A 26059-nucleotide genomic window follows, 5' to 3' on the forward strand; every position below is an offset into this window, starting at 1 on the left:
TGTTCCCCTGCCCTGTCCCTGATTTTCCTGGCTGCTGCTCTTCAGGGATCGTACTGATTACATGGTAGCTCAGAAAGTGGAGCTGGTGCCATGGTCGACAGCCTGGTGAGGATCTTGTGCCAAGAGAGCTGTGTGTGAGCAGAGCATCAAAACTGCATCTGTGAGCTCCTGACCTTCAGCCACCTCAGCTAGAGTGGATTGAGAGAAGCAGCTCAAGGAGCAATGGGATGGAGGTAGAGCTTTGTTAGCAGGTGCACAGTCAGCTCAAAGAAGCTGGGAGTTACCCACATCAAATCCATCAGCTTTTGCTCACTCTTGTCCTGAATAGTTTGAATTTTGTCACCCTTCTTGGTGAATAATTTCTCTTACACATGTAACAATTCAAATAAGACACTGATGTCTGAATCCCTTCAATGTACCTTGTTTGTTTGTTGTAAGTTTAGGTTAGATATTGGGAAGAAATTCTTGGCTGTGGGGCTGGTGAGGCCCTGGGACAGCCCAGAGAAGCTGTGGCTGCCCCTGGATCCCTGGCAGTGTCCAAGGCCAGGCTGGATGGAGCTTGGAGCAGCCTGAGGTAGTGGAAGGTGTCCCTGCCCATGGCAGGGGATTGGAAAGGATGAGCTTTAAGATCCCTTGCAACTCAAACAGTTCTGCAATTCTGTAATAGAAATATTAATACTTCTGTGCTGGGCTTTGCTTCTGTCAGCCAGCCTGTGGCACTCCACACCTGCAGTTATCCTCCACTTTAATGCCACATCCTGAAGAGAGCAGGAAGAACACTTTTTCTTGCTGCAGTGTTCCTTGCTCATTATGAAATGCTAAGCACAGAAACATTGCAGTCTTTGGTAGAAGCATAGCAGCAGCCCAAAAAGGATCAAGGATGCTTTAAAGGCGAGAGTTGTGAATATCAAAATACTCCAAAGAATAGCAAATCTTTTTTTGTATCTCCTTCAGGTATTCCCACCGCTTTTCTCATTTGAGGTTTAAAGCATGCATTAATTAACGTGAGGTAAAGTCAGGGAAGGAGTGGCAGGAACAGGGAGTTTGTTTGGTCTACGTGTGGGTGTTATGTCTGAAACAGTGCTCCAAGGCCATGTACCTTGTTTGCAAACCTGTGCAGATTGAGAATGTAGAGAACTGTCATTCTTTTATGCTGTTAGCTTGTATTTGTCACAGCCCTGAGCAGAAAGCACCCAAGATCCCAGCAAAGGAATGAGTAGTGATGCTGTGATAAAGGACAGACTCAACCAAGTCTCTGGCATTTTCTTTGGGAACAAGAAAGAATTTATCCTGGGCTTTCCAAAGAGCTAGAACATGCAGTAAAACTGGATTCAGATGCATTGAGAACAAGCATAATATTTCTTTAGTTTCCCCACCTTCCCATTTATTACTTTGTTTTTCAGTGATGGGATATTGTGCATCCCAGTAAATTCCAGACCCACAGTACTTTCTCCCTGTCACCGAGACATCTGGTTGTGCTGGGGGAGCTAATCAATTGCAGACATAGTTGCTATTATAAGCCTGCAAGCCACTTGAAAACTTACCCAGGATTTTGGTAATGAAGGGCCTGAAGTTATTATTTGAGCTTTTCCTTTTTTTTTTCTTTTAACTTCCCTTCAGGGGTCATCAGACTGGCAGTATTTTTATTCTTTTTTACAAGCTCAAATTTTAGACTTTTGAAAGTTCAATTCTGTGTATGTCAACCTACTTGAATTTCCTGTAAAAATGTTGGAGTTGTGCTTGATTTGTAATAATATGAAAGTGAACAAACATCCAGGTTAACTCTGTCTGAAAAGTTGGCACATTTGTCATTTTACTATTAGAGCTGATATTTACTGTTAACTTTCAGTAAGACTATTTGTCACATTTATGTAGATAACTTTTAAAAAGAATTTGTAGCTCAAAACAAAGAAAGGTTTAGAACTTGAGAGTGACGTGCAGCTCTCGAGGAGACGCACCCTATAGCTCAAATTGAAAACCCCTCCTTCAGAGCCTCACTGATGCCAAAATCTAACCAATAATGAATGATTTATCATTCTGTATTTGGCTTTTTCCTGTTGGGAGGGTGGGGGCGAGATCCTCAACTCCAGAATACCGAGTCACTCCTAGCACTTGGCTCTGAAGCACATAAACAATGCGGACTGTTACAAGTCCCATCCCAACGCCCGTATTACACGGCCATGTGTTCTCAGAGTTCCTAGAGCCTGATGTCAGGCATGTGCTGGGGCTGGTGTATTTTCTGGGGGTCTCACGTGCGGCTGGAGCAGCTGTGCCGCGGCCCGGGCTCGCAGCGCAGTCTGGCAGCACCGGCGTTGCGCTGGTGCCGCTCGGCTGGGCGGCGATAAGCAAAGAGACAGTCTGGCTCCTTCCAGGAGCCTCTCGGTCATGTCTGAGCGCTCGGCAGTTCCCAAAGCCTCTGGCTGACTTTCCCCTGTGGACCGTTCATTTATCAGGAAATGGAATTGGTTACAGGATTTCGCGCGCTGCCAAACCTCACTGACGAAATCAGCCCCGTTCCTGCTCTCAGAAGTAGGAAGAATGTGTTAACTCTTTGTGCTGACGCTTGTTTTTAGTGCTTTTGCTGAAAAAAAAGCCAGGTCCCTTCCTACTTTTAAAGGTTTCTGGAAATTGCTGACACACTCTCACCCTTTATGAATATACTACTAATGCAGGATAATTTTGCCTATTACATTTAGCTCTTTGCATCACAGTTACCACTGTCTTTATAAATATTATTCTAGGGCAATTGAGTTATGTTAATGGGAGATTTGCCTACTGAATTCAGTGTATTCTTGCTTCAAAAAATGTCTTCTGAATTAGAGGAGTGAAAATTAAGATTTATTAAAAACATAAACAATGCTTTGTTGTTTAAGGGAGGCTTTAAAGCCTAAGTTATACATATAACTTATACATAACTTGTAGGAGCTTAACCAGAACTGAATAGAAATATGTCTTTAATTATGTATATAGGATGACAACAAAAAAACCAAGTGCAGTTCTTTCTGAGTTTGTTGCTGGCTTTGCATATAGTTACAAACCCAGCTGTGCAATGGCAAGGTAAACACCACTCTTTTTAGATGCTATTTGGAGGTCATTGTCTTTCATTATGGATCAAGTTTTCCGCAAACTTTAAAGAACAAATGCACCTTTAAAAATGCAAATGCATATTTTTTTGTGACTTACCAGACTCCAGGTTGCTCTGAAGTTTTCAGGGCAGAGCTGGTTGTCAATCACATAATCATCTGGGTTGAAAAAGCCCTCTAAGACCATCAAGTCCAGCTGTTCCCCCAGCACTGCCAAGGCCACTATTAACCCATGCACCAAGTGCCATGTCCACACAGGTCTTAAGCCCATCAAGGGATGGGGACTCCACCACTGCCCTGGGAAGCTGTGCCACGCTGGTCAACCCTCTCAGTCAAGACGTTTTGCCTAAAGCTCAACCTAAACATGAGCAAATTCTCAGTTTTGCAAGTTGCATTGAGAAACAAAGAGCCAATTTGGTTTTATTAACTTATTTATATTGATAGGGGCTACTCCTGAGGATTTTTCATTTATCCAGTGGTCAACGTCTGTGTCTTAAGACCCCCTAATTTTGTCTCTGATCAGCTGAGTTTACTCCTTTTGCAATACTTTTTCTGTGTCACAGACTGTGTGTTTTAAAGGGGATGGAGAAATGACCATTTGCAGGTTGTCTGCTGGTGGATGCAGGTGTCTGTTCCTGTACCACTTGAATCATTTTAGTTTGTGCAACGATGTGTTGCACTGGGAGCAAGTCTCTCATAGCATATCAGTCTGCTTTAATGCAATCAATAGTTGTAACCTCCCATGTATGAAATAACTAAGCCCAGAGGTAAAGCACAGCGCACATATGGTAATTATTATGTCTGGAAGTGGTTGCTGCATTAATTGATAGCAGTAGCAAGTAATGCAGCCTCGCTTAATTTCATCACTTCTTATACAAAAATCCTGTAAACAGAATTTTTGCAGTCTAACGTGGTAGAGTGTTTTTTCTCCATTTTATTATGAGCAAATCACTGTGGAAGTATTTAGAGCTCTCTTAGTTCATTTAGCTTTGTGGTAATTTGTGATCCTTTGTTCCATGAACAAAAAGTGGCTGAAAACAGCTCCTCCATAACCTGTGAAAGCACCATGAAAGCCTCATCTGCCACTCTCTGAGAAGTGGCTGGTGTTGCAGGAGCTGCCTGGGGCTGGTGCTAGCGAGGGACCCTGCTCATGGCCTGCATCCTGCGAGCCTGAGCCACTCCAGGGGAGGATAAGTGGGTGATTTGGCCTCGTTTCCGACATAACTGAGGCTCGTAAAATTCAGATGTTTTCCAAGCTGTGTCTGCAGCTCAAGTTAATGTAAAAATATTACGAATTTAGCATTCCTTGCCTTTAAAAAATTGTGGTTTAGTAGTATAAATATGATTTTCCATTTTAAAGTAGTGTGTCATAAATACTCCTGAGGATCTCAGAATGTTGGTCCTTTCCATTGTGAACAAGGAAAGCCATGATGGCTAAAGGTTGTGCATGCTTGGAGCTCTCTCATTCTGTCAGTGAGAGGCTGATGATGATCAAGGACATCAGACTGCCAGTAACACTCAAATACGCTTACATTATGAATAGAAAAATGAGTGAACTTGTCACAACCCCAGAAAGAACTTTACTGTCATCAGGGGAAGCTCCAAATACTTTAGAACCATGGTTTGGGCTTAGAACCAAGCCAGTGGTTTGGGTTGAAAAGGCTTAAAGCCCATCCAGTGTCACCCCCTGCCATGGGCAGAGACACCTTCCACTGTCCCATGTTGCTCCAGCCTGGCCTTGGGCACTTCCAGGGATCCAGGGACAGCCACAGCTGCTCTGGAAGATCTGAGTTAGAGCCTCACCTTTCTTCAATGTTTGCTTAAAATCTTCATTTTCTTGAATACATACAAGATAAAGGACTGGCTGAAGATAGACTATTTTGGAGTAATAGGTAGTAAAACTAAATCATATAAATGCAAATATAATGTAGGAAAGCCTTACATGTAGGGTTCTCAGAAGGACTGGTGAGGGTTTCACTGGCAGCAGGGTTATGTTGACGGTTGTAGTTTTAAAATGAAGTAGGTTGTCTGTTTTTATTCTCTCCTTTACATCTTACTTGTAGTTAGGTTATAGTTCTCTAGGAAAGATGCATCCTGTTTGTACAGAAGGCTTGTTTATCTTACTGAAATCCAGGGAAGTACATTTCATTCCAGGATGAAGGAATGCATCAGAGATGGGTATTGCACAAGAACCCAAGGTAGCTTGAGAGGGTGGTGCTTGGGTGAGTGACTGGAGTACAGTGATTCTGCAGTTCAGGAATGAGGTGCATTGGCCAAGATGAGGATGAAGGGTGGGCTAGCACAGGACACTCCTATTCCCAAGCTGCTGTCTGCATGGAGACTAATATTTACATGGAGGCTTACTGTCTGTCCCCTCCACCCCTAAAGATTATTCCAGTTACCTTCTGGAAGCCGCATTCTGGATTCAGTCACTTCATTCCCGAGTCATTGCTTTCTTTGCAAAGCCCAGCAATTGCACTGGAATGAAATCACCTTATCCTGGATTTGCCATAGCTGCTTCCAAAGAGCTATTCCATAATACTGTTATGCAGATTAGTCTCCTGCAGAAGGCTGGGCAGTGTTTTGGCTATCCCAAACCAGTTAAAAAAAAAAAAAAAAAATGCAGACAACAAGGTCCTACCTGCCCAGCCAGGACTACCGTGGACTAGGTAACAGTAACAATTGAATTGTATAAATGGAAATGTAATAACATTAATACAGTAATAGCTACTGTGATTCTGAGACTTAATTTTTCAAACCAGTAAAAATGGGAAAGGGAAAATAAGCAAATTCTAGCAGCAGGTTGATCAGCAGTGCAGGAGTTTGCTGTTTCTCTCCCATGGTGCTCTTCACCTTGCCATGACTGGAGTTCCCCTCAGTGCTCTGCAGAGCTGTAACTGCAGTCACAGCCCTGTACTCAGCTGAGCTGAATAATGCCTCAGCTTTGTCTGTGGCACTCTGTGGGTTGTAATTAACTAGCTCCCATTAAGGCAACAGATGAAAATTCATGCAGTTACATGCAAAAGCTTTAGAAGATGAACTAGTGTCATGTAACAGGAGGTGTTAAAGGAGGTTTTGTTTCTTTTTTTTTTTTTTTGCTCAGGAAAAGGGTAAAAGTTTTAAACTAAAAGAAGGTAGATTCCGAGTAAGGTATAAGGAAGAAACTTTTTATAATGAGGGTGGTAAAATACTGGTACACATTGCCTAGGGAGGTGAAGGATGCTCCATCCCTGAAAGTGTCCAAGGCCAGGTTGGGTGGGGCTTAGAGCAGCCTGGGACCTGTGTCCCTGCCCATGGCAGGGTATGGCACTGGATGAGCTTTGAAGGTCCCTCCCACACCATTCTGTGATTCTATGACTTATGAAATAATTATGTAATTCTTTATGTTACCTGTAGAGAGCAGAAAAATATTTCTGTAAGGGACACAAGGGAAGTCTACTGCAAAGATCTTCTCCTTCCTTGGATCAGAAGAATCTGGTTGTGCTCTACTGGTGACACAGTCAGGGTGCGAGGGACCCTTTCAGCATCTTCATCTCACATCCAGTGAAAGGTGCTCCAGCTGGTTGTCAGCCATGAGGACGCTGTTGGGCTGTGATGAGTAGAAACCATTGCTGTTAGGAGTGAGGTTTTGGAGGAGAATAATGTAACTGGTGACATTTTCTAACTGTCATCCATTATTAGGAATGTATACCATCCTGTTGCTGTCCACATGGAAGAGCATCCTTTGCACAAGGCAGTAGATGGTGAAGAGCTGATGTTAAGTGGTCCACAAGCTTTGTGGAGGGGAAGGGTCAGGAGATGACACACAAACTCCAGTCACCAAATGGAGTGTGAATTGCCAAAAGAGATCAGTGAAATATTTCTTTATCCATAGCTGAACTCTGGCCTTTCATTGCAATGTGAAATAACCAGAGAGGGTAGCAATAAGCTCTTTCCATGTGAGCTCTTCAGACGCTGCATTGGCTCTCCTTGCATCTATTTTAACTTAATTGTGCAATTTAAAAATAAAGAAGTAGTCCTGAAGTTTAATTTTTCAGTGGCTCTTAGAAAGATAGGGTAATTTAAACTAGAAGAAGAATGTTTAGACTAGATATTAGGAAGGAATTCTTGACTATGAGGGTGCTGAGGGCCTGACACAGGGTTTCCCAAAGAATCTGCCCCTGGATCCCTGGAAATGTCCAATGCCAGGTTGGACAGGGCTTGGAGCACCCTGGGATAGTGCAAGGTGTCCCTGCCCATGTCAGGGGGTTGGAATGGGATGAACTTTAAGGCCCCTTTGAATCCAAACCATTCTACAATTCTCTGATTCTCTTACTTTGTAGGAAGGAAGGGCACAAGTAAGAGACTTTTGAGAGGAAGAATTCAAACTTTACACAGACTCTAACATGAAACAGTCTGTGTATCTATTGTTTGACACCAGATACATTGGATTGACTGATTTCACTGGTTTAAGGAAGCTGCTACAAGAAAGCGATACCAAGTACAAGGCAAAAAGCAAGCTCTGGAGAAACAGAAGGATGGGAAACCAGTGTGAGAGTTTCCAAGTCGCTCCCCATGGCAACGGAGCTCTGACCTGGGTAAACAACTCTCTGCACGTGTACGTTTTTCAAAGCTACTTCCATTCTGCTAACTGCTGGCCTGCCACATCATTTGAACTCTCTTAACCTTCTAGGGTGATCCCATTTTTTCTGAAAGTGAGTACAGAGGAGCTTCCCTGCCCAAAGCTGCAGAGCTTTGGCTTTGCAGGAGATTGGCAGAAACCCCACACTCATGAGCAGCCCAAAACTCCCTGTCCAACACATCTTAGAGGAGGGCTCCCAGCCAGAGCCCAGCCCCTGCTCACTTCAGAGCTGTACAATTGCTCAAGCTAAATAACATTCCCCAAGTTTCCCTCCCTAGAAAACCTCCCTATACTTTTATTACGTTTTTTGCTGTGACTAAATCTGCTTCACATGTGTTGTGCAGCCTCCCCTTGCTCCATTGCATATGTTGTGAGTCCAATGAAAAGTACAGTGCCAAAGGCACTGCATTCGCATGACGTGTTGTTTCCAAATATCTTGCAACTTTGGTCAAAATAATGTAAAATTACACTGAAGTGCCCTGACCCCTTTCTTCCCCTGCTTAGTTGAAAGCTATTTCCAACCCGTGTGTTCCTTCTCTACTGCAAACCTTCAGTGTAGGCAGAGTAGCTAAAAAGTATAAAGAGTTGCATTTAAAATTAGTTTATTCATTTGTTTGATTAATAAAGTCCCACATTATCACCCCTCCATCAAGAAAAAGAAGTATTAACCACTTTTTAAATAAAGTGTAAAATAATGTGTCAGAGGCCAACAACTTTATCCCAAAAGGTACAAAATTTAATGAGTTATGACAACTAAATACAAGATAAAGGGAGGAAAAAATCATGTAACCTCTAATTATACTAATCCAATTGCTGTTCCCCTTTTAAGGTTTAGCTGTCTTTTTTGAATTAGTATTTTGAATTAAGTTTCCATAATATGTGGCAGATTGAGAAAAACAGTCCTCAGAAAATTTCTGCCCTGGATGACAGATGAACTAGATAATGGAGTATAATCTCTTCCATTTTCATGATTTTGACACATTTTCACTTCTGTGTGTATGTTTAAATCAAGGAATCAAAATAAGTTTGAGTACAGAATATAAATCCCAGACAAAATTACAGCTTTCATTGCAGTGTTGGGTTAAATGTAAACAGCAGGAATGTTACAAATATCTTCTAATTAAATGCATAAATCAGAGGAATGTCTTGAATGTTTCCAGCAACTGCACCAAGAAGTGAGAATGGGGAAGAGATGTACTTTGTCAGCTGATGGCTGCGTTAGCTGCATTCCCATACAGAGTTTAATTTTGTCACAACCTTTGGTACAAGTTGCAAAGCTTCTCTCCAGTTGATTTACAGGCTGTTTGTTCCTGCCGAGGATGATTAGAGATGGAAATGGATTTTTCCTGGCCAAGCAGGGGTTTTCTCATATCTGTCATCATCACTGCTGAGGACTCTGGTATTTGGAGGGCAGCTGGTTTAGACCACCCTTCCTTTTTTGTAGCTGTAGATGTTCTGAAGTAGCAGATGATAGTATTGAATCTTAAATCCACATGGATTTAGGCTGGGTTTATGATAAGATTTAATTCTAAACCCACAATCTGTTGAGCTCACAAACAAAGGCTGATTTTTCTTGACTGTGTCCTAATGTTGACTCTTGTGCCTTAACAAACTCTACTATACTCCCTTCTACCCAGGTTTTCTCCTTGCCCTATAAGTTGGAAAAGCTTTCTTAGATCATCGAGTCCAGCTATTCCCCAGCACTGCCAAGGGCATCACTGACCATGTCCCCCACAAATGCCACATCCACACAGCTTTTAAACTCCTCCAGGGATTGGGCAGCCACAGCTGCTCTGGGCAACCTGTGCCAGGGCCTCACCACCCTCACAACCAAAAATTTCTTCCTAATATCCCATCTAACCTGCCCTCTGCCAGTTTAAAGCCATTTCTCTGATGTTTAAACTGTGGGGACAGCAACCAACCTGTGGGTTATGAGTTGGGGCTTGAGGACAGGCAGTGTAGCAGTGGGATGAGAATTTCCCATCTTGATGATTCTGTAGCAGCAGCATCCAAAGCTCCATGAGGAAGATTTCCCTTCTTTCACTGCAGCATGTGAACTATCAAAAACCACAGCAAAGATTGTTTTTATAGATGGGAAACCAGAGGCTGGATAGTTCTGGGTACTTCACTGAGGGAAGGTTCTTCAAGTCTATGGGAGACTAGCAGCTCCAAAACATAGAAGGAAATTTTGTATTTGTGGAGTAGAGTGGGAGGAGATCACAGGCCTTCAACTTACATGTTGTCTTTGGTGTGAGACCCACGAGATCCAAGTGGTGCCTGTAGTTCTGAGCACAGTCAGGCAGCAAAACTTTATTTGAATTCCTGGTGCTTATCTGCCTCACCAGGACTTGCCAAGCTCCGTCCTCCTGAGCTAACACCAGCAAAGCCTGATTGTTGTCTCCAGGGTAAACAAACCTGGCCTGAATGCACGGGGAAGAAGGGGGCAGATATGCTCAATAACGAAGAAACATAATAGCATTTATGAAAGAATTCCCCAGCCTGAGGTGGGGAGTTCTCTAGAAATGTTTGATTCATGTCCTGAAGACAATCTTTACCAGAATAAGTCTAAACACAAGTGAAGTGTCAGTGAAGGCAAACAAGTATGGAAATCTGTGTCTAAAGCATAGTGAAACAGAAAACATAAGTAATTTTCATTCAATATTGAAACAGCAGCTCACTTGGGCCCCTTTTTCAGATTGAGGTGATTGTTTGCATTAGGGTAAAAATGCAGTTTCACTACAGGAGAGTGCTACTTTTTAAAATGGTGGCTGCAGCATAATACCAAGCATACTGATCCCTTTTGCAGTCAGCTCCTGTAGTAACACAGTCAAGGAGTTTGCCCAGTTGGCCAGGTTCAAGATTTGTAAAGAGGTCTTAACACCTTGAAGGAATCCTTGTCCTGCTCCTACTTAGCCTTTCTCCTTTCTACACACAGTTTGCCTCTATCATTTATAAAGGCATGTTTTCAATACCTAATTTGAAATTGCTATCACAACCTTAATTATTATAATGAATATAGTATAAAATATAGCATAGAATGAGCAGCCTAAAAATTCATTTCAGAAAAGGCATCCTGGTTGATTGTTGAGGTCAACTTAACACAACTCCCCTGATTTTGGTTTGTCTTCACAGGACTCTTGGCATTCAAACATTTTTTTTAATAAAGCTGTGAAGTCCACATTCACAAAATTACTGTGCAAACATACAAATTTGGCACCAGCTCCTTGGCTGGCAGTCCTGGCAGAGATAAGGCTGCAGTCTGGCACTGCGTGCTGTGGCTGGAAAGGTTTTACTGTCACTTGACATTTCACTCCTCAAGACAAATAAATGGGATTTCCTGCATGCAGCGGGGCAGCACTGCTCATCTCGCAGCACAGTCTGTCTTTTTGCAGAGGCTTGAAATATTTAATAAGGGAGTATGTCCACTGGGGTGTACATTTTTCCAGTTTGGGGAGATTAGGGAGCCAAAGGTCCGCCGGCTCAATAGGGTGTTAGTCAGCACGTCCTGAGCTTCAGGCAGATAAGGGTCCACTTCCTAGGCTGCCCTGATCTGAGAGTTAACAGTTGGTGACAGCGAGTCTGTCTCTGTTCTTAAGTCATTGTTATAATTTTTTGTAATATTTACAGGCCTGGCTCTCTCAGATTAAAAAGTACAAAATCAAAAGGAGGTCTTCCTCCGTGGGCGCTGGGGGTGGGGGAGGATGTTTGGGCTTGGCATGCGGCCCTACCGCCGCGCTGGGTGGGAGGGACCGGAGCAGGATGTCGGCGCGGGCTTCAGCTCTCTGGCTGCTGTGAAGGAAAACTCAAACCTTGTCTAACGACCTTCCAGGAGCCCTCCACACCAGGAAACATGCTGTAAATGTCAGCCCCCAGGATGCAAATCAAAGGTGTTAAGCTCAGCTGGGAGAATGGACCTTGTCTCTCTGGTTGATGCATGAAGCCAAGGCCTAGGCAGTGCATCAACCCTTGTACAGTGATAACGGAGAGGAGCACGGTCCCAGTTGTCCAAAGGAATGTTCTTTTTGGCTTGGCGGGATGTTTTGGAGGCAGTGTTGAACCAATATGTAGTGAAAGCATGTCTGGGACCTCATCACTGGAAAAGTATGCAAACTGAATCACTGTGCTCTTCTCCTGCCACCTTTTGTGTTGGGGGAATATGTTCCACACAAATAAATGAGAAAACAAAACAACTGTGACGTGGTAGTAACTCTAGATTTGGGGTGAAAGAAACAGGCAGATGAAAGCAGCATTTTGACCTCTCAGTCCTTTGTGGTTCTGCTGGATTATCCCAAGACTGTATTAGGAGAGAAAGGTCATACAATAGTTTGCAAAAGGAAAAATCCTAAAACTGTGAAATTAGTGGGGTTTATACTGTCGTTGTGCTTCAGTCCCTTCCCAACTCAGATGCTGAAGAGCTGAGAGGCGAGTGCTGGAAACTCCATAGATGGGTCACAGTCTCCATCAGCAAGCACCATGTGGGTCTGAGTCAGATGACAAAATCTCCAGCTCCTTCTCCAGGGTGGAGGAAGAAAAATCTAACCCTGGGCATGACAATCCTATGGGAATAAAAAAAAAAAAAAAAAAAAAAAAAAAAAAAAAAAAAAAAAAAAAAGAGAGAGAATAGGGTAATATTTATATATTAGTGGGTCAGGATATGTACATTGTCCATACAGGGTTCCCTGTGCCATCAAGGCAGAGTGCCAGAGTGATCAAGGCTCCTGTGCCTTACCAAAACATGAAAGTGTGGGTCATGTTCTTAAAGTTCAGTAGTTTCCTTCATTGTCACGTGTATATCCAACACCTTCTGCTCGTTTTGTGTTGCTGATTTTACACAACAGCTAGATCTCTGGTGGGAGTCAAAGTCGGACAGCAGGGAGAGGTTTATCTGGGGTTTGTTTTAGGACGGTGGGATGGTGCCGTAGCCTAGGTGGGGCAGCCATCCGTGATGTTATCTGGAGCACAAAGCATTTCCATGATAAACAACATTCCTTGTATTTTAGACTAGTCTGCTATCAAAGTCAAAACAACTGCTCTGGCTTAAACAGTAGCACTTGGTTCTTGAAATGTAAAATGTATAACTGGCTGTAAGATTTGTCTGGAGCAGATTCTCCATGTCTTTTAATATATAGCTACACATATTAGTGTACTTCATTATTCAGCAGGGTTATTTTCTGCAAAGCTTCCATTGTTTGTGCACTTCATAGGCCCTTTTAAATCCTTTCCAGTGAGTTTTTCCTTATTGTTAAAAGAAGTTTAATAAATTATATCAGTTAGACTAAAAGTATGTAACTTGCTTTTCAGAAAATAATTAGCAGATGGTTGTCTCTGACATGAGAAGTGGAATATTATTGGGCATTTATAGTATTGGCTTTGTGTTTAAAAAAGGCTGATGAATATAGATCTGAATATGGATCTGCTGTTTTTATCCAGAAGTTGAAGCAGACTTTGTCCAGATACAAACTTAATTCTTCTCTACTGCCTTCACTTACAATATCTTCAAGAGCAGACTTTGATTTTCTCAACCCTACTTCACCTTCCTTTGAGTTCTTCCACATTGTTGTAAATAATCAAATTGCCTGGGAAGAATTATTTTGGTCTTCAGCAAGTCCTGAACCAAAAAAAGCCTTTTTTGTTTTATATAAGGGTTTCCCACTAACCAGTTGATACTGGTGCTCTGAGAGCACCATGAGCTTTTTTCTGGAGGCAGCAAGCATCTCAGGATCTCACAGATCATGGAATCACAAAATCATTTGGGTTGGAAAAGTCCTCTAAGACCATCAAGTCCAACTATTCTCCCAGCACTGCCAAAGCTACCACTGATCCATGTCCCCAAAGGCCACATCCACACAGCTTTTAAATCCCTCCAGGGATGGTTATCTGCTCCAGATCTGGTTGACTACAGAACTGATCTTCCCCTGCCTTCTCTTACTTCCTAGACTTTATAAATACATTTCTGTCTTCTGCAGAGTGATTCAAACAAGTGTGTGTGCATGTATGGACTTAGGACAACTTGAGCTCGTGCCCAATTTGAGACCTTCAAAGAGTTGTTCCTCATGATATGTTCCCAGTTGATTTATTGCTGCCAATTTCTTAAACTTTACCTTTTGCGCACTTGAAAAGTGGCAGAATTCATAGAATCACTGAATGTTTTCAATTGGAAGGAACCTTAAAGCTCAACTTGTTCAAACCCCCTGCCATGGGCAGGGACACCTTCCAGTTCGCTCAAATCTCACTCATAAAATTCAGAAAAGAAAAAAATAAGCCTTGAATCAGCTTTGTTTGGCAAGTGAGTGGTATTTTGGGGTTTGGAAAGTCTACATAAGGTGCAGGGTTTAATTCTGAGACTTTAGAAATTTATGTATTTCTAAGCCCTTCTTTGTGGGCACTGCTAAAGCGTTATGGTCTTAATTGTGAGTTGAGGCATCTAAAATCTAGTTCTAATCTTGTAACCTTTTGTTAGCAGGTCTATAAGTCTTCTATATGAAGATGTCAGTGAATGAGTGATTTAAACTCACTTCAGTTTTAACAAAAATGTTTGCTGGAAACCTACTGTTTTTCGTGGTTGTGTAAAGCCTTGTACATTAATCTAGAGAAGAAAAACTTGCAAGCTGAAGCACAGGAAGCCAGGGCTTAAACTTATTTGCATCTTCCTTACCAGTGGTAAAAACAGGGACTACTCTTATGAAATGTGCATTTTCTACAAATCCCGTGGTAGGAAAAGCTTATATCCATAAAAGTTTTGTGAGTTGATAGACTCATCCCCATTTGTGCTTTGGTGCCCTTTAATGCCACTGAGAAATGGGTTCAGGGATTATTCGGTTTTTCAGATATTAATTCCCTAAATTCAAAAGTACACAAAGGATTTTACTTCTTTATCTGAGTGGTTGGTGTATGTACATAACAAGTCCTTGAGCGAGGTCAGGACCAGAACTGTTTCTGTCAGTTGGGTCAGTAGTTTTGTTCATTCCATGTGTTTAACACTCTTCTTGATAAGGTTTTTTTTCAATGTGAAAAACATCCTTTGTTTGAATTGTTGTCATTTTGAGGTTATTAATTTTTTGCTCAGACCAACATTCTTTCTTCTAAAAGGCCACTGTATTTTCTGAGAATTACCGTTCTTTCAGATTAAGCCCTGAAGTGAATGAAAGTTCGATTTTTTGTTGATGGTACCTCATTTACATATCCTGCCTTCATCCTCATGCTTCAAGTGTAATTACATACATCAATCTCTTTCTTTTCTTTTTATTTGGTAAAGCCAACATGTATTGTATTTTTCTACAGTGTTGCAAATGTCCTCGTAGTGTTCCTATTGTTTTCTGTCTCCATGGTCTGACAATAAGTCTGGCTCCTGGCTGTTGTTGAGCAGTCTTCTTGGAAATGTTCTGGAAAGACCTGGGTCCACCTAGACAACATGGCATAGAGAACAATCCTGACAGGGAAAGCAAATTCTAATTAGAGCTGTGAATCCTTGAACTGTGACTATAAATGTATAATGCATAAAATGTGTGTAGAGATCAATGATACTTAACAGTGTGTGATACATAGGTTTGGTTCAGTCTTTCATCTTGTTTATCTTTCCTCCCATTCCAAAATTTCTCCAGGCAGACACAGGATCGCTGAAGCTGAGCAGGGGTCTCCTTTTTTTCTCAAACTAAAGGATTGAGGGATTTTCTCAGAGTCCTAGAATAGGTTGGGTTGGAAGGAAGCTTAAAGCTCATTGCATTTCAAACCCCTGCCATGGGCAGGGACACCTTCCACTGTCCCAGGCTGCTCCAAGCCCTGTCCAACCTGGCCTGGGACACTTCCAGGGATGCAGGGGCAGCCACAGCTGCTCTGGGCACCCTGGGCCAGGGCCTGCCCACCCTCCCAGCCAGCAATTCCCAGTTCCCAATCTCCCATCTGTCCCTGCCCTCTGGCACTGGAAGCCATTGCCTGTGTGCTGTCCCTGCATGCCTTGTCCCCAGTCCCTGTGCAGCTCTCCTGGAGCCCCTTGAGGCCCTGACAGGGGCTCTGAGCTCTCCCTGGAGCCTTCTCTTGTGCAGCTGAACAGCCCCAGCTCTGCCAGCCTGTCTTTATAGCTGCTGACCAGTGGTCCAGTTTATTTTCTGTGCTGTTTAGAAGTAGCCCAGAGTCCAGGTGTTTCTGATGTGGAGCCCATCAGATCCTGAAATGGGTGCCTGACCTTGTCCTAAGCTCAGATATATACATTTATATAGTGCTTTTGGAATCTATACAGATAACAGCCTGGTATGAAGACAAAAATGGCACAGTTCGAAGCTATTGACATTTTTCAGCAATATTCCTTTCCTGGAAGGAAAAGAAACAAGGGTATATATGTTTGTATCTCTCAATTTCTAGGACTTTAAAGCTCTGATTATTTGCCATTCTATTCCAGGCAGAAAAGCAGTCTTCTTATGGTACCCTGCAAAGCTTTGTGCCCTAGCAGGTTTGCCACAAATATTCAACTCATATAAATCATTGTGTTTTTACTAGTAATTATCTAGGCAGAACTGTTTGATTGATTTTTCCCCAAATTACCTGGCTTCTCAGTACTCTATAAAAAATGGGTAATTGCTGAACTCTGACCAGAGGCACGTCTGTTCCTCTGGCAGTAGTTCACATCTGACACTGAAAGTTCACTGCTGAACATTTGTTTTCCTGCAGCTGTAGTTGTACAAACCTTTACTCAAAGTGATCTGAAAACAGAGATCACGTATCAATGAAACTTGCTGAAACAGTTCTCTCTCGGTAGATTAACTCCCCTACCCTCCTGGACCTGGATGATTGTGACCCATTAGAATGTGGGTCACCTGTGGGTTACCTGTCTCACAGAATTTTACTCCCTGGGAACAATGTTGTTGTCTACTACAGTTTGTGTAGTTGCTTAAATTTTCATAATTCTATTATACTAAATAATACTGTATTTAATATATATTTATTAAATAGTATGTAATATACTTGTTATATTTAGCTTGTGCACAGATGGTTTTGAACCTCTTATTACCCTGAGTTTTTTATTTCTTTTTCCACCTCCCTGCCATGCTCTGGGCCTCCGTTTTCTTCACTGTCTTTCCGTTTGCACCTATTCCTTAGGCAGATCTCTGAACAAGACGTGTGGCTCACACTTAGTCTAGCACATTTCCTGTTTGCTTCCTTCATCTCCCCACCATCATCCTCTATGCTGTGAGCCTGAGGAGGAGAAAAAGATGGTATCAGGCAGGTGTGGTGTAGCCCATACAGATACCAGAGCCACACACTTTCTGTCTGAAGTCAAAGAGAAGCACCACAGACACAAACAGAACCCAAGAAAGATGAAACAGCCTTAACGCCCCACAAGAACTAAGTAATTGCAAAAATTCAATCTGTCAGTATCTTGGAGCAAGCACTGAGACATTTTCTTCCACGACTTGTAGTCTGTTGAAGAACTCAAGTGCTTCTATTTATATAAAACCCAAATATATCAATGTTTCCATATGTACCTGTGTATCCATACCATGAACAATGTGCCAGGCGTGATTGTTGAGTCGTTTTCAAGATGCTTAGCCATTAATTTGACTTAGATTGGTAATTTGGGGACCAGATTTCCTCATGGCATTGAGGACTTGGCAGTCAAGTACAGGTGTCATTCCTCTGCCCAAAATCCTCCCAGATTGGTATGTTTGGTGCAAGGCAGGTTTTAGGGGCAATTCTTGCTGGGGTAAATATTCGTTGTAGACAAAATAATAGAGGCTTAGTACAGTGCTGAACCTGAGCCCTCTTTTTTTTCCCCTGCCATTTGATGTATTTTACTAATGAGGTCCAATCCTACAGATGCTCTGCAGGCAATACTGCTATATTTAGCTGAAACAATATGAAACACATAATTTGCCATCAAGTCATTAGATTACCAAACAGGATTCATTTCCAAACACAGAGAAATCCCATTTTCAGAAAGACTTTGAAGCTTTGGATTGATGTAAAGTTCACATGAATTTGACTCTCAAATGTGTTCAGACTCCTTTGAAAACAGCACTTCTCTGCTCAAAGAGTCACCTGCTTTTGAAAATACTGACTCGTGCTTGATTGCTGTTTCAGAAACCAGAGTTTTCAACCAGAACTCAAGGAAAAGAGGGTTCTCCAGTTTTTTATTAATCCTTCTCTTTAATTTCTTTATTTTCCACAGTGACTGCCCCTTATCTTTGATGAATGCTGCTTTTCATCCAGCAGAACATCTAGATCAGGGAAGAAGCAAAGACATTGCTCTTAAAGCAGCTCCATCTGCCCTTGCCTGCATTATCTGAGTGGATATCGTCCACTGACATAACACTGTAGCCTGAGAGCAGCTCTGAAGGTTCATTTGGAGGGAAGGGGATGTTTTATTTAATGTGTAGCTCAAGCCTTATAGCTCAGATGCCACTGAGCTGCCTGGAGCAGGGCCAGGTGCACTGGCCGTGATGTTCCCTTCCTCAACGTTAACTGAAAAAAAACCCAAACCAAACAAAAAAAACCAAACAAAAAAAAACCCAAAAAAAAACCAAACCAACAAAACTCCCTAAAGCTGTTGAACTTCTGTGGTGGGGGAGTTACTGCAGTTCAGTTCTGTGTCTGTTCATAGGACTTCCCGTGGTTTTTCATCGAATCATGTGATTGACAATGCAGACAGTCTGCAAAGTTCTCAGTCTGTCTCGTTTGTACCCTCATCCCAACCACAAAATCTGACTTCTGCTTTGTCTGGCAGAAGAAAACAAGATAGGGTGATGTGGTGGGGTGATTCACTGGACCTGATAAGTGGTGTCTGTATTTAAACTGTGCCATTCAAACCGTTTTGTTACCTCTGTCTCTCACGTTTTCAAGGACTTTCTCAGGCTGGTTTATTTTAAACTATCTGGGGCTGTCTGTCCCTGTATGGGGTGGAAAGAAATGCAAATAATGGCTCAAATGGACCTGTTTATGTCAAGGCAAGGAATTCAGTAATTTAAATAGTGAACATTGTTGTATATTGGATCGAAACAGGGTTTGGGTCTGGAGAGACCTTAAAGCTCATCTCATTCCACCCCCTGCCATGGGCAGAGACACCTTCCATCATCCCAGGTTACTTCAAGCCCCATGCAGCCTGGCCTTGGACACTTCCAGGGATCCAGGGGCAGCCACAGCTGCTCTGGGCACCCTGGGCCAGGGCCTGCCCACCCTCCCAGCCAGCAATTCCCAGTTCCCAATATCCCACCTGTGCCTGCCCTCTGGCAGTGGAAGCCATTGCCTGTGTGCTGTCCCTGCATGCCTTGTCCCCAGTCCCTGTGCAGCTCTCCTGGAGCCCCTTGAGGCCCTGGCAGGGGCTCTGAGCTCTCCCTGGAGCCTTCTCTTGTGCAGCTGAACAGCCCCAGCTCTGCCAGGCTGGCTCCAGAGCAGAGCCTGGAGCTATCTTTCCACACCATCCATCCAAATAAACAGGGCAGTGAAGGAAAAAAGGGATGAAATGCCAAGGCTTTTCCTCTATCATTAAGATTGCCATTTAAGATGCCTTAGCACAGTCTCTCTTTTTAAGTGGTGCTAAAAATCTGGTTCATTGGAGTGTCACCAGCTAGGGTTCCAGTGTCTTTCCAGAAGTAAGTTGGACACAACAGCAGCAAAGCAGAAGAAAATAGATTTGTGCACTGCATGTTTGATGTGCCACTTTGGCAATTTTTTTAACCATCATAAAATCCTCGCCAGTGCTGGCTGGGTTATTTCTGAGAGTGCCCTGAGACCCATGTGGCCTGGTTGCTTTACACTGTCACCTCCTGTGTGTCTGCAGCACACAGCCAGGGCCCAAGGCTCCTGATCACTCACTTGAAGCAGGACATACAGGAGACAAATGGCACAAAAATGAATTCAAACATTCCTTGGACTGTAACCTGAAAATCTTGAAAAGCTTTTTGAAAATCTTAAGGTTTTTTCATATTGATCAAGCTTTTTACATGGTATTTAAATCCTGCTGTTATGAATAGCCATAAAGTCATTCTCATAAAGAAGAAACTTTTGATGATTTTGTTTGTTAACAAATTCTGTTTTCAGTGAACACCCTGTTAGTGAAACAGTGTGGGTAGTTTTTTATCTCAACAGTGGATGACTGCCATGGTTAATCTTGCAAGTTACATCATAGAATCACTGAGGTTGGAAAAGCCCTCTAAGATCATTGAGTTCAAACATTAACTCAGCAGGACTGTGCTCACTATTAAATCATATTCCCAAGTGCTACATCCATGCCCCCAAAGATGCTGGTGCAGTTCTCTCCATGCTGGGCCTCTAGGATTTCTCATTTTAAATGAATAAGAAAACATGGCCAGCACAGAGCTGTGGGTCATTGCAGTCATCTAAAGAATGTGGGTTTGAATTGCTGGCCTGAAGTTCTAATTTTTCATGTCTTATCAGCAATGCATTGAGCTGTCCTGAGCCTGCTGTTCAGGTGGACCATCAAAAATCCATCACTCCTAATGTTATCTACATTATTTTTATATAGACTCAATCAAAACTGTGTATATGTAGTGGCAGTGCTCTCCTTAAAAATCTCATTCTCCTTGTCTGCATTTCCAAGACACCCCCGCAGGCTATTCAAAGGATATGTTGAGTGTCAGAGAGTCCAGGCTGACTGCAGTGAGTTACAGCCTTTAATCTGAAATTGATTATTAAATTGCTACGGTACGATTGCAATAAATGGCAACATCGATCAGCCTGAAGAGAGGCTGAATAATAAAATCAATGCATGGCTTATTGCCTGAAAATATGAATGCTACCCAAGCCATTTTATGTTGCCCTTCCAGCTGAGAGATAATGGGATAGTAAGACCTGAGCATCTCAGATGCAGCTGTTGGAATTTCTGATGCCATTTTGCCTACTGTTCTGAGGTTGAAGATGGTTTTTAAGCTGCCCAAGAGCCCAGGAACAGTCCCAGGCTACTGCCACAAATGTTTGCAAAGCCAGTAGCTACATCTGTGACTTGAAGGTGAAAAAGAAAGTCGTGTTTCATTCAATTCAAATTAGAATCTTTAATCAGTTTCCCCTCCTTCCCTCCCAGAAAGGCTAACATGGGCTGCATCTCTGGTGTGAAGCATGCCACCCCTGGGGTGAAGACTGGCAGCTGTGTAAGACTTTCCTCTGGCTGGCATTGTTGCCATGGTGTAATCGTGAGGTTGAACCATTCATTCTGCTGATGCAGTGCTGAACAGAACATGCTCCTGTCTACACTGACCACAAGCCAGGAAGTTTTTGAAGGAAGTGGGGAAGATTACACTGAGGATAAGCAGAGTAGAATGTCAGGGCTTTAAAAAAAAATAAACACTAATGAAAATATACATGAGGGCTTGGTTGTGGGGGTAGCAGAGGGGGAAGACAGGGACAACTTGAGAACTTGGAGCTGAGTTGGGAAGGGATAGAGAATGTTAATGAAAAGGAGGATCTTACAAGGCCGGTGAAAAAAGAAAGGTTGGGTGAGTACAAAGGAGAAAAGTATGCTAAAAAGAGAGGATAAGGATGCAGTGGAAGGGATTTGGCATGGCAGTAGGCTGGGAGATTGGAAGTGAGAGGTGGGGGTGAAATATGCCTGTAAGAGTGAAAAAACCAAAGTGATGCAGAAGATTAAACAGGCTGGTCAAAACAGACTTGGAGAAGAGAGGTTGCAGAGAGGTGCTAGAAAGTGGTTTAGACGCACAGAACAGCTGTGGGACAGTTCTCTACCACAAACTGCGTGTCTGACACAGGAAATTAAACTTGCTGATGTACCTTTGAGATTCTGGGCCTTGAACTCAACAGGAGTTAGATGCAGAAGAGCCTTTAACAACCTCACCTTTTAGCTGCCTCAGTTCCTTGAACAGAGATAGTGCAGAAACCTTTAGGTTGGAAAAGCCTCCAGGATCTTGGAGTCCAGCTGTTCTCCCAGCACTGCCAAGGCCACCACTAACCCATGTCCCCAGGTGCCACATCCACATGTTTTCTACAACTTTTCTACAAGTGTACATGTTTTCTGACTCCAAGAGTACAAATAACATGGCAGTATAGAAATTAAATACCTAACCAAGTGTCCAAGAAATGCCCCCTCAAAGGAGACTGATCCAGCCAGAATTCTTGTACCCTTAAGGCAAGGAAACAGGACACTGAGCTCAAGAAATAGGATAGGGAATCCCTTCATTATTAATGGTCAAAGAGGCTCCTTAGCCATTGCTGTGCTTGTTCTGATCGTGTCACACAGTGGAGTTTATTCTTAGTCTTAGCCACAGCCTTATAAATAATAAAATGGGTCATGTTTTATCTTACTCCAGTGATCATTGTAATGCGGCTTTTGCCTGAGACTCTGCCAAGCTCAGACACAGGCAACATTTAGAAGTGGATAAAGTGAAGAGCACAATTCAAAAGTAGACTCAGCCCTTTCCAAAATACGCACTTAACAAGAGCGAACCTGGTGGATTTGCAGTGTGCACTGCTTTGGGAGGGAAAAAATGAGAAAAATGGGAACTTGAGGTTGTAGCATGTCTGTCTCTTCTCTCTGGTGACTGGGGACAGCACCCAAGGAAAGGCTGGAGCTGTGCCAGGGCGGTTTGGGTGGGATATCAGGGAAAGGCTCCTCCCCAGAGGGTGCTGGCACTGCCCAGGCTCCCCAGGGAATGGGCACGGCCCCGAGGCTGCCGGAGCTCCAGGAGCCTTTGGACAGCGCTGCCAGGGATGCACAGGGTGGGATTGTTGGGGGTCTGTGTGGGGCTGGACTGGGTGATCCTTGGGGGTCTCTTCCAACTTGGGACATTCTGTGATCCTATGATACCATAAACTGTGTTTATGCTTTCAGCCTTTTCAGAGGATTCTCCTGCTAAGGAGCCAAGTACAATTAATATCAAAATTTTTTTTAAAGGAAAATGCAACAAATACGTTTGTAAATGCACAAGCAAGAAGGCTTTTGAGGAGCTGCTAAAAATGAGTTTTCCTTAAGACCTTTGTGTTTTGTAAAGGATTCACATGTTTAGTCTGTTAACAGGCAGATGGATTGTGACCAACAGTAAAAGGCTTGAATACAATATGCTAATGTAGCATTTGATTCAAAGAAGAAATTATAAATGATCTCTTTATCCTATAAATATTTTCCTTGGGTTCTAATGGTTTAGTTCCTTCCATTATTTTTTCCACCAAACCTCTTTCTTAAGTGTTTATGTGGGCTGTGTGTTTGTAAGCAGACATGCAAACCTTCTCTCTGGCTTTTTGTTGCAGAAGTTCCCCGAGCTGAAGTTTAAGTACGTGGAGGAGGAGCAGCCTGAGGAGTTCTTCATCCCCTACGTGTGGTCCCTGGTGTACAACTCTGCCGTGGCCCTGTACTGGAACCCCCGTGACATCCAGCTCTTCACCATGGACTCGGGCTGAGGGACACCCTGGCCAGCCCAGCCCCACTCCATCCTACAGGAATCGAACCTCTGCACCCCTTACAACCTGACCCCCTCCAACTGCACCCTCCGACCCCAGAGCCAGTGTCCAGCCCAGCCTCGTGCTGGGACAGACTGGTGTGGGGCACTGATGGCTTGTAGGCAACCTTGTGTTTATAGTCCGTAACCTAGAGCTTGTTTGATGAAAATGAGGCCTTACACATGGGGTATGATGTTACTACCAACCACAAACCTGATCGTCCTTTTAACTTAACAGGCTAAATGAGATTGCAGGCTTTGATTTGGAAGCAGTGTTTGTATTTTTGGCTCTTCCGAGCGGGCAGCTTCCTTGGGTCAAGCTTTTTGTGGTCTCTTGGATGCTGCCATGGGGTGCTTGTTACCTAATCCTTGTTTCCACTCACACCCCTTTGTTTCTGTGGCCCTGTCAAGGCTGCAGCCCTTAAATTGCTGTCTGTGCTGTCATCCGAGGGAACTAAGCAAACAGCATCTTAATCAGGTTAGCTCCCAGGCAGATTCAAAACACTTGATTTTGATGTTTGTGGGAGGATTTTCAATAGCAAGTCTTTTGTTGTTGTTGTTGTCTGACTGACGAATACTCTCCAGGGGGCAAGAAACACCTGCTTTCGGAGTCAACTCCCTTACAGACTTGTTTTTTCTGTGCTCCTGTGCAAAATTGTTCCTGGAAATTGAACATGTAAGCAAAGAGGAGAAAAAAAAAGTCCAAAGAAAATAATTATAAGATTGTAAAATAGACCAGTGTCCTGTAAATCTATGCGTCATGGTGACAGTGTGTTTTGGGGATCCTTGACAAAACTGTGTGTTGAAAACCTCCTCTTGGCTTTTAAAGTTTTATGGCAGAAGTATAAATTTATCTGAATGTAGAATACTGCTCTCTTTTTTGGTTGTTTTCAAGTGCCCTTTCCTGATATACCTGTTTCAGCAGTAGGAAAAGCAAAAGAAGTGGTGTGATTTTGAAAGAAATCTCATTTTTCAAAGTGGGGATCGTATTTTGGGGATGCCTGTTGCACACATGTGCACCCACTCTCCTCATCCCACGTGCTGCTGTGTGGGGGGACTGTCAGCAGTGCATTGCATGCCAAATCTTAAATTTCAAGGAATTAGTTCTTGAAGATGCGTGGCAACCCTCTGTATTCACTGCCTGCTCCAGCATGTTCTGTTTGTTGACCTGAGGAATTGGGTGCGTTTGCTTTCAGAAAGTCCTTTGAATGGCTTTAAATAGAATTTCTTGCACCGTTTCATCCCTCTGAAGGATGTGCTAAGATTGTACTTTCCTTTTATCTGCTTATTTAGAAACAGAAGTCCATTTGAGTCCTACACAAATGGAAATGCTGGCTTATTAAAAAAGAAAAAAAAAAGCTTTCCAAATTTATTTAAATATAGCTGCAAAGGGATATATAGAGCCCATGAGCATTTAGGACTTTGAAATGGCAGAAGCTTTTGAGAAAAGACAATGGTAAGATTGGAGATGCAGTGTTTTCTTCGGCAAATAGGAGAAATTAATGAACTATGACTGAGCTGCACATAAGTTGATCTGTATTTTGGATTTATTCTGTTTTGTTTTGGTCTTTAAGCAAACGTCAAAAGGGGATAACTATTCTTGGTTACTGTAGTGATTTGTAATTTTGTCTTTATTAAAAGACTAAGAGTGTTTGTGAGTCAACAGGGCTGCCCAGATTTGGAAAGGTCAGTCTGAAGATGCACTTTTAAACCGTGGATTCTAAAGCTGCTGGGCTGGCTCAGTGTTCATCTCTTTTAAACACTCCAGGGTGAGCAGAACCAGAGAGGCCCTGCCAGGGCAGACACTGCTCAGCCAGGTGTCAGACTGCAGAAAACCTGATTTGTCTGTGAAAGGGCTTTTGCAAGAGAGGAGCACATAAAGCAGCAGTCTGACAGAATAGGTCCGACAGCTGCTGAACCAACACCGGTGTCGCACAGAAAATTCTCTCTCGCTGTCCTCCCCGTTGTGGTGACACTGAGGTGCAGAGGGTTTGTTCTGATGGCGTAATTTCCTTGTGTGTTTCACGAAATACCCTGCTCCTGGGTCCCAGCTGGTTTGGAACAGCTGGAGTTGCCAGCTAAAGCCAAAACAGCAGAGCCAGACTAAGATTTAGGAAGAAAACCATGCTGGCCCCATTGGCTCTCCCAAGAGCTGGAGCGTGACATGGACCTGGCAGTGTCCTGACATCTGCAGTCTGGTATGGTCACAAATACTCTGGTGTTTTTCCTTCACCTTAGGGATCCTTTTCTTTACTTTGTGTGAAAGATTTATTATGCATAATTACAAAAATAAAAAAGATGAAACAGTAAATACAGGGTGGTGTGTTTTATGTCACGGGTCTTGGCGTGGTCATCAGGCCCAACCTGATCAAGGTTTTATAATGTCCTCCATGATGTGCAACCAAGAAGAATGTTATTTTATTTGTTGTATAAAGTAAATAAGTGTTCAAGTGAGTGGCTGGTAAAAGAAGGAACATGTCATGCTGCAGTGTCACGTGGACTGTCACCTCTTGCCAGCTCAGCTTTAATGGTCACAGTGGCCATGGCCTGGAGGGGCACTGGGGATGCACAGTCATGGGGGGAAGCAAGGGAGGGACAGGGTTGTCCACGCAAGACCAGACCTGATGTGTTGCAGCGCCCTCAGAGTGCCTCTTCTGTCCATTTCAGCTGATGGTGTCTCTGGTTTTGGGGTATGGGGGGGTCTTGCACCAGGACCTTCTCCTGACCACATTCAAATTTGGGGTGCCCTAACTGTGGCTTTCCAGTACCTGCATGTAGTGAAAGGAGAGATGCAGAGGGACTTTGGGAGGGGGGCTGGAAGGACAGAACAAGGGGCAATGGCTTCCACTGCCAGAGGGCAGGCACAGGTGGGATATTGGGAACTGGGAATTGCTGGCTGGGAGGGTGGGCAGGCCCTGGCACAGGGTGCCCAGAGCAGCTGTGGCTGCCCCTGCATCCCT

The 26059-nt window shown here is 43.3% G+C and overlaps 1 protein-coding gene across 8 annotated transcripts in view; it reads left to right on the plus strand.

The window, feature by feature from the left end:
- Nucleotides 1–25410, plus strand: part of DYM (dymeclin) — a 211894-nt gene extending 186484 nt beyond the window's left edge. For all 8 annotated transcript variants that reach the window (XM_054002973.1, XM_054002979.1, XM_054002978.1 and 5 more), the window contains one exon: nt 22912–25410. In XM_054002973.1, coding sequence (XP_053858948.1) covers nt 22912–23061 — 150 coding nt within the window. In that variant the 3' untranslated portion in view covers nt 23062–25410. The remainder of the gene's footprint in view (nt 1–22911) is intronic.
- The last annotated feature ends 649 nt before the right edge of the window (nt 25411–26059 follow it).

The sequence above is a fragment of the Vidua macroura genome, chromosome Z (assembly GCF_024509145.1).
Source record: "Vidua macroura isolate BioBank_ID:100142 chromosome Z, ASM2450914v1, whole genome shotgun sequence".
NCBI lineage: Eukaryota > Metazoa > Chordata > Aves > Passeriformes > Viduidae > Vidua > Vidua macroura.